This window comes from Oryza brachyantha, chromosome 1 (assembly GCF_000231095.2).
Source record: "Oryza brachyantha chromosome 1, ObraRS2, whole genome shotgun sequence".
Classification (NCBI taxonomy): Eukaryota; Viridiplantae; Streptophyta; class Magnoliopsida; order Poales; family Poaceae; genus Oryza; species Oryza brachyantha.
The window spans coordinates 30,692,128-30,700,118 of NC_023163.2; the positions used below are offsets into that span (position 1 = coordinate 30,692,128).

Consider the following 7,991-nt stretch of genomic DNA (forward strand, 5'->3'; position numbering starts at 1 on the left):
CGTTGCTGTCGTCGTCTGATTCATCTCGCCGTGCCCTTCGAGTTGAAACACTTGCAGACGCTCGACGGCTCGAGCCACTCGACGAGGAGATCGAAGAAGACGCATCCGCTCTCGCCTCTCGCGAGACTTGTATAGCTGGCCCAAGTAGCGGACGGGACCGACTCGGACTCGTGTTGGGCTCGAAGTCGAATCGGACTTCACTTTTTCGTGAGAAGGCCCGGAAGCGCGTGCCACATTGCCCCAGCCGCAGGACTCCGCCGTGGCGTCGTTCACTCGTTCCTGCGCTCCGATAATGTCAAGGCAGATGTAACAAAAAAAAAATGCCTGTGTTAGATAATTCAATTCAATCATAAACAATAGATTACGAATTTAAATCCTAATCAGCACATGATCACCGATTAATTCAAATGCGGAAAACTAAATAACCTGCAGGTGAAGCCATCTGATTCCCTTCTTTTCTATTCTTCAATTCCGTCTTCTTTCCTTCGTCTCCGGCAAGATTAGGTCGCCGGTGATCTGATTTGAATCTCCGACCTTCGGGTCTCCAACGGCACTGCCCTGGAATCGCCGCACGAAACCCTTCCAGCGCTTCTCTGATCGGGAGAGCTTGATTTCGAATTTCTGGTTTAGAGAATAAGCGACACGAGCGTCCCCATGGGCTCCTCTTCTTTTATATAGCACTGGTGGGCCTCGGGGGCTTTTCCTAATCCGATTCTGACCCGTAACCACCGATCGCAGTTACGGCCCATAAGGGTTACGAATTTCAGAGTTAGAGATGGATTACGGATACGATTACGGTGGTTATATCCTTTCCTAAATATCGGCTAACCGATAAATCAACCAACATTCTCCCCTTGATTTAGAGGTTAATTACGAGTCCATCATACAATACAGCTCCCTAAAGCAATGTGTCTCAACAACATTTCGCATCATTGAGACGACAAGACTTATAGTTCACAATATCATACGAATAAACCCTTGATTAATTAAGCGGGTGTTGATTGAACTTAATTGCCCCGGTTTCCAGGATCTTTATTCAAGGTCATTACACAATCCCATGTTGGCCACATGTTCTTTGAACAAGTTGGGAGGTAAGCCTTTAGTTAACGGATCCGCAAGCATTGATTTAGTGTTTATGTATTCAATTTTGATTGTTTGATCCTGTACTCTATCTTTCACAACATGGTATTTAATGTCAATGTGTTTGGCAGCTTCACTTGACTTGTTGTTACTCGTATAGAACACTACGGCCTCATTGTCGCAGTATATCGTCAGTGGTCTTTCAATGCTATCAACCACTTGTAATCCCGGGATAAAATTTTTAAGCCATACAGCCTGCCCCGTTGCATGATAACATGCCACAAATTCTGCCTGCATTGTCGACGATGCAGTCAGTGTTTGTTTAGTACTTTTCCATGAAATGGCTCCCCCCGCAAGAGTGAATATATACCCAGAAGTAGATTTCTTGGTATCTAAACACCCTGCGAAGTCAGCATCCGAATAGCCTATAACTTCAAGCTTATCAGATTTTCTGTATGTGAGCATGTAATGTTTAGTTCCTTGCAAATAACGCAATACTTTCTTTACTGCCTTCCAGTGGTCCATACCTGGTTTAGACAGATATCTGCCAAGCATCCCGGTTACAAACGCCAAGTCTGGTCGCGTATAAACTTGAGCATACATCAAGCTTCGACAGCTGAAGCATATGGTACCTTAGTCATTTCTTTTTCTTCCAATTCATTTCTCGGACTTTGAAATGAACCAAACTTGTCCCCTTTCATAATTGGAGCAGGTGATGTCGAGCATTTGCTCATATTATATCTTTCCAATACTCTGGAAATATATGATTTCTGTGATAAACCTAGCACCCCTTTGGACCTGTCTCGGTGAATCTCAATACCCAAAACGTATGATGCATCACCGAGATCTTTCATATCAAATTTCGATGACAAAAATTCCTTGGTTTCTCGCAGCAGATTCTTGTCACTGCTTGCTAATAAAATGTCATCTACATAGAGTACTAGTATAATGAATTTCCCACCTTCAATTTTGGTATAAATGCAGTTGTCCACCTTATTTTCCTTAAATCCAAATTTCTTGATAATTTCATCGAACTTAAGGTTCCATTGCCTTGACGCCTGTTTAAGTCCATAGATGGATTTCTTAAGCTTGCATCCCATATGGCTCTTTCCTTCCACAACAAAACCTTCCGGTTGAGCCATGTAAACATTTTCATTTAAGTCGCCATTTAGAAATGTTGTTTTCACATCCATTTGATGGAGTTCTAAATCATAATGTGCCACTAGCGCCATGACAATTCTGAATGAGTCTTTCTTAGAGACAGGAGAGAATGTTTCATTGTAATCAATTCCTTCTCTCTGCGAAAAACCCTTTGCCACAAGCCTTGCTTTGAATCGTTCGATATTTCCTTTGGAGTCCAATTTAGTTTTGTAGACCCATTTGCAGCCTACTGTTTTTACTCCTTTAGGAATTTCTACTAGATCCCACACTTTATTTTGGCTCATTGATTTGAGTTCATCTTCCATGGCTCGAACCCACTTTGATGAATTTTTACTGCTTATGGCTTCTTTAAATAAGGTGGGGTCGTCTACCTTCCCAATATCTTCACCCATGTAAATTTCATAATAATCAGGGATGGCAGATCTCCTGTTCCGTTGTGATCGTCTTAATTCTTGATTTTCATTATTGACCACAGACGGTTCAGGATCAGGTTGCGGAATCTCTTCTTCATTATGTATCACAGGAATTGTTGAGGCTCATTATTTTCATGGGTTTCAATATTTTCCTCAGCAGTAGCCGTAGTGCCAACTGTGGGAACTACAGTTTGTGGTACATTATGAAAAATAGGGACATTATTCTCTTGGATTTCCAGAGGAGAAGAAACACTCACCCGAATTTCCTCGAGATTAATTTCCCTTTCCTGTGAGCTCCCCATTTCATAATTTTCCAAGAAGACAGCGTGTCTGGTTTCTACAAATTTAGTGACACGGTCTGGACAGTAAAATCGATATCCCTTAGAATGTGACGGGTAACCGATAAAATGACAGCTCACAGTCTTGGGGTCTAGTTTCTTCAATTGGGGGTTGAATAATTTCGCTTCTGCACGGCAGCCCCATACTTTCAAATAATTTAATGTCGGTTTTCTTCCGGTCCACAGTTCATACGGAGTTTTCGGCACGGACTTGCTTGGAACTCCGTTTAGTATGTGTGCAGCCGTTTTTAATGCCTCAATCCATAATTTATTTGATAAGTTGGAGTGACTAAGCATGCTCCGCACCATCTCCATGAGTGTGCGGTTGCGTCTTTCTGCCACTCCATTTTGTTGAGGCTCCCCAGGCATGGAATATTGTGCAATAATCCCATGAATCTAAAGATATTGAGCAAATGGACCAGGACTTTGCCCAAATGGAGCATGTTTCCCATAGTACTCACCACCACGGTCTGATCTCACTATTTTAATTTTTGCGTTGTGCTGGTTTTCAACTTCTGCTTTGAATATTTTGAATTTTTCGAGAGATTCAGAACGATCGCTTATGGGGTAAATATATCCATAACGGGAGTAATCATCCGTAAATGTAATGAATGAATCAAAACCATCTACAGATGTCACTGGGAATGGTCCACAAATATCAGTGTGAATTATTTCTAGTGGACTCGTGCTCCTAGTGGCTCCTTTCTTAATTGATTTAGCAAATTTTCCTTTAACGCAATCTATGCAATGATCAGCGTCAGAAAAATCTAAGGGGAGTAATAATTCTTCTTTAATGAGACGTTCGATTCTCCCCCTAGAAATGTGGCCTAAGCGACAGTGCCACAATTTCGATGAAGTCTCATTTTTATCATTGCAGGCATTTATGACATTCATCACAGTATGATCCAAAGAGAGCAAGTAGAGTTTGTCTCGCACGAAGGCAAGACCAATTACTTTATTTAGATGCTTAATGTAACAAGTTCTCTTGGAAAAATAACAGTCATATCCTGATTCTGCTAGGACTCTGACTGAAATAAGATTTCTTTTAACGGAAGGAGCAACTAAGACATTATTAAGTATTAAATTGTAGCCACTGGGAAGCTTGAGTGCGAGGTCTCCAACAGCCTCCACTTCAATCTCTGCTCCATCAGCTACTCTTAGGATGTGCTCCCCTTTTCTTAGCGTCTGGACGCCATTCAATCCCTGTAATGAATTAGTAACATGCACGGTGGCACCTGAGTCAACCCACCAAGAATTCCGGGAAAACTCAATATATAGGGATTCATTAACGTTGGAAATTTCATTAATTTCATTTATACCTTTACGGGCCAACCACTCCTTGAAGCGGGGGCAGTCTTTGTGCCAATGTCCATCACTGTCACAGAAAGTGCAGTGAGGATTCTTGAATTTTGGCCCAGCTGAAGGTTGAGCAGTTGATTGCGCAGCCTTACTCCCTCCTTGTTTCGGAGGATGAGGTGGCTTGCCCTTTTTCTTTGATCCAGAGGCTTCTCCTTGATGGAACTTCCTCTTGCCCTTAGAGTTGACGAGGTTAAGATGGTCAATGTGTTTCTGCCTTTTGGCCTTTTGACGCTCTTCCTCTTCCACTGCGTGGGAGATAAGCTCTGAAATGGTCCACTTTTCTCTTTGAGTATTGTAGTGAATTTTGAACGGATCATAATCAGAGTTTAGTGAGTTCAGGATGAAATGGACAAGATAGGCTTCCGAAATTTCCATGTCCATCGTTTTTAGTTGATGAGCCATGTGTGACATTTTCATGATGCGTTGTCGGATGCCTTTCTTTCCATCATAGACAGAAGAGCCCATTTTCATGATAAGAGTACTGGCATAGGTTTTGGTACACGCCTTGTAGTTCGATTTAATGTTTGCCAGGTACGTCTTAACATTGTCAGAGTCAGCAATCCCCCCTATAATAGAAGGAGAGATGTTGCTCTTGATGTACATTAGGGACACTCTGTTTGATTTCTCCCAAGCGGGCCACTTTTCATCGTAAGCCCACTTGAGATTAGTGTATTCCTCATCATTTTCATCCATGAAGTCAGCTAATTTTGGCTCCACGGGTGGATCCTCTCTAAGTGCGAGATCATTTTCCAACAGCCCCAAATTCAGGAGCATGTTGTTTTTCCATTCAGCATAATTAGCCCCATCAAGTGGCTCAATCCTTTTGAGCTGTGACAAAGCTGCAGATGACAATTTATACTATAAAACATTTGATCAAAATAAAATAATATGTATATAATACTTCTCCAAATCTAATCACCGTTGGACAGAAAAGACTTAGAAAAATAAAATAAATCCTTAATTATATCACCGTTGGGCAGAAATAATCAAGGAAGAAATAATTAAATTTAAATTGACGTGAAATCATAAATAACGTTGGTCAATAAATAACTTCACATCATAAATTCTTTCTAGCAAACTTCCCGTTGGTTCCATTTGACTAGAAATAATTTTCTAAGCAATAAAATATATTTTATCATTTTTTTAAACAGCCCAAACAGGGTATAAATTGATTTCTGAAATTAAAAAAAATAATTTAAATTAAATTAAATTTTCGGCCCAAGCAATTACCGGGCCGGCCTACAAGAGGTCGGCCCGTTAGGCAGCGCGCGCGCGGGGACATCGGCCCAAGTGGCCCAGTCTGCCCAAACAGCGGCGGCGGCCCAGGATTGATCTCAGCCGTCCGATCGGATCGGACGGCTGAGATTCAGCGCAACATGGGCAAAAGAAGCCGGCGGTTCCAAACCCTAAACCTAGCTCGACTTTTCTCTCTTCGGACTCCTCTCTTTCTCCTCTTTCTCTGGCGGCGGGCGGCGAGCGCCCGGCGCTGGATGGCGGCGGCGGTCCGGCGGGGAGGGCGCACGCCCGTCGCCCGTCGGCTGGGGGGGCGAGCTCGCCCGAAGGCGGCGGAGCCCAAGCCGGCCGTTCCCGTCAGCGTGGAGACCCGACGACGGTGACGGCGCACGCACGGTGGAGCCGGCGTGACCAGAGGAGGAGAGCGGAGGCGGCGGCGCCCTTGCGCCGGCGCGCGGCAACCACGCACGCGCGCGTGCCACGCACGGGTCGAAGCCCGCTCGGCGGCGGTGGATGGCGGCCGATCCCCGGCGCAAATAGCGGCGGCACCGGCGCACGCACGGATGGGCGAAGCCCACCCGACGGCGACGACCGGCATTGCTCCGGTGAGCTTTCTTCAATCCGAAGCCGGATCGAATAGATTGGTTGACTGTAATTTGATCTAGGGTTTGAGGTTTTGATTTCTCGGTTTGGAATTCGAATCAACAACAGTGTATGCAGCTAACTCGAATCCTTCACCGATTAGATTAATTAACAGACCGAAAAACAATCAATTGATTCATAATCAATCAGAGTGATGGGATCAAATCCGATTAGGATGGCTCTGATACCACAATGTTAGATAATTCAATTCAATCATAAACAATAGATTACGAATTTAAATCCTAATCAGCACATGATCACCGATTAATTCAAATGCGGAAAACTAAATAACCTGCAGGTGAAGCCATCTGATTCCCTTCTTTTCTATTCTTCAATTCCGTCTTCTTTCCTTCGTCTCCGGCAAGATTAGGTCACCGGTGATCTGATTTGAATCTCCGACCTTCGGGTCTCCAACGGCACTGCCCTGGAATCGCCGCACGAAACCCTTCCAGCGCTTCTCTGATCGGGAGAGCTTGATTTCGAATTTCTGGTTTAGAGAATAAGCGACACGAGCGTCCCCGTGAGCTCCTCTTCTTTTATATAGCACTGGTGGGCCTCGGGGGTTTTTCCTAATCCGATTCTGACCCGTAACCACCGATCGCAGTTACGGCCCATAAGGGTTACGAATTTCAGAGTTAGAGATGGATTACGGATAGGATTACGGTGGTTATATCCTTTCCTAAATATCGGCTAACCGATAAATCAACCAACAGCCTAGACAATATCTAGGTACAAAATTACCAGTTACTACCTCCATTTTATAGCATAAGATATTTGTCTTTTTTTATTGTAACGTTTGATCATTTGTTTTATTTAAAAATTTAGTATAAATATAAAAAATAATAAGTCGTGCTTAAAGTTCTTTGAATAATAAAGTAAACCACAAGCAAAATAAATGATATTTTTATAATGTTTTAAATAAAAAAATAGTCAAACATTTACCGCAAAAGCGCTAAACATCAAACGGAGGGAGTATCGACTTAGCTAGGATTACATATATGTTAACCGAGCAGAGCTACAAAAATTGCAGGATCTTCTCCAGACTACTAAAAGTGCTGAATGATCCAATCAAACCTACACTGATGCCGGGTCATTTCCGTGCTAACAATATTGCTCTTAATACTGGGGCCGCTTTCGTTTGGATACTTTTGAGATAAGTTACCTGACGCGGAAAGCACAGTAATAAATTAATACATAATTAATTAATTATTAGTTGTAAAAAATTAAAAATAGATTAATATGATATTTTAAAATAACTTTTTTATTTTCGTAAAAAAACACATCGTTTAACAGTTTAAAAAACTTACGAAAAAATAGAGAAATCTGGGTTACTAGGCTTACTGCAGAACGCGGCCTGGGTAGGTTGTTTTAAGCAGAGCTATGAAAATGCCGGAACTTTTCAACATCGGTTGAGTCGGGCAGCCATCCAAAATCCAAAATTGCCGGGCTCACCTCACCGTGTTACGACATGGGGCATCTAACGCATGACTTGCTACAGTATCGTTCCAATGAATGGTAGTAGCTCCAACGGACCATCGAAGCTGGATCGGAAGTCGAAGCCGTCCGCCAGATCGCGGAGGTAATGCTGAGGCTGGACGAATTCTGGGTGGCATCGGAGCACTGGAGGAGGCCGTCCATGGAGAACTGCGCCTCGTTGCAAGTTGCACGAGTAGTGTGAGGTCTTTCCCTTCCTAGTATATATCCTGTTCGATCTGTTCTGATGCCTCTTAATTTTGCTTTCTTGATAAGATTCAGTAGAGATTTA

The 7,991-nt window shown here is 43.1% G+C and overlaps 1 protein-coding gene across 1 annotated transcript; it reads right to left on the bottom strand.

Annotated features, from left to right (window-relative positions):
* Window positions 1–3,937: 3,937 nt before the first annotated feature.
* On the bottom strand, window positions 3,938–4,752 carry LOC121053313. Its single transcript, XM_040520107.1, has 2 exons — window positions 4,312–4,752; window positions 3,938–4,195 (listed from the first exon to the last, which is right to left on the bottom strand). Exons 1-2 carry the CDS (start codon window positions 4,730–4,732, stop codon window positions 4,140–4,142), a joined length of 477 nt encoding a protein of 158 aa, XP_040376041.1. The 5' UTR covers window positions 4,733–4,752; the 3' UTR covers window positions 3,938–4,139.
* Window positions 4,753–7,991: the final 3,239 nt, after the last annotated feature.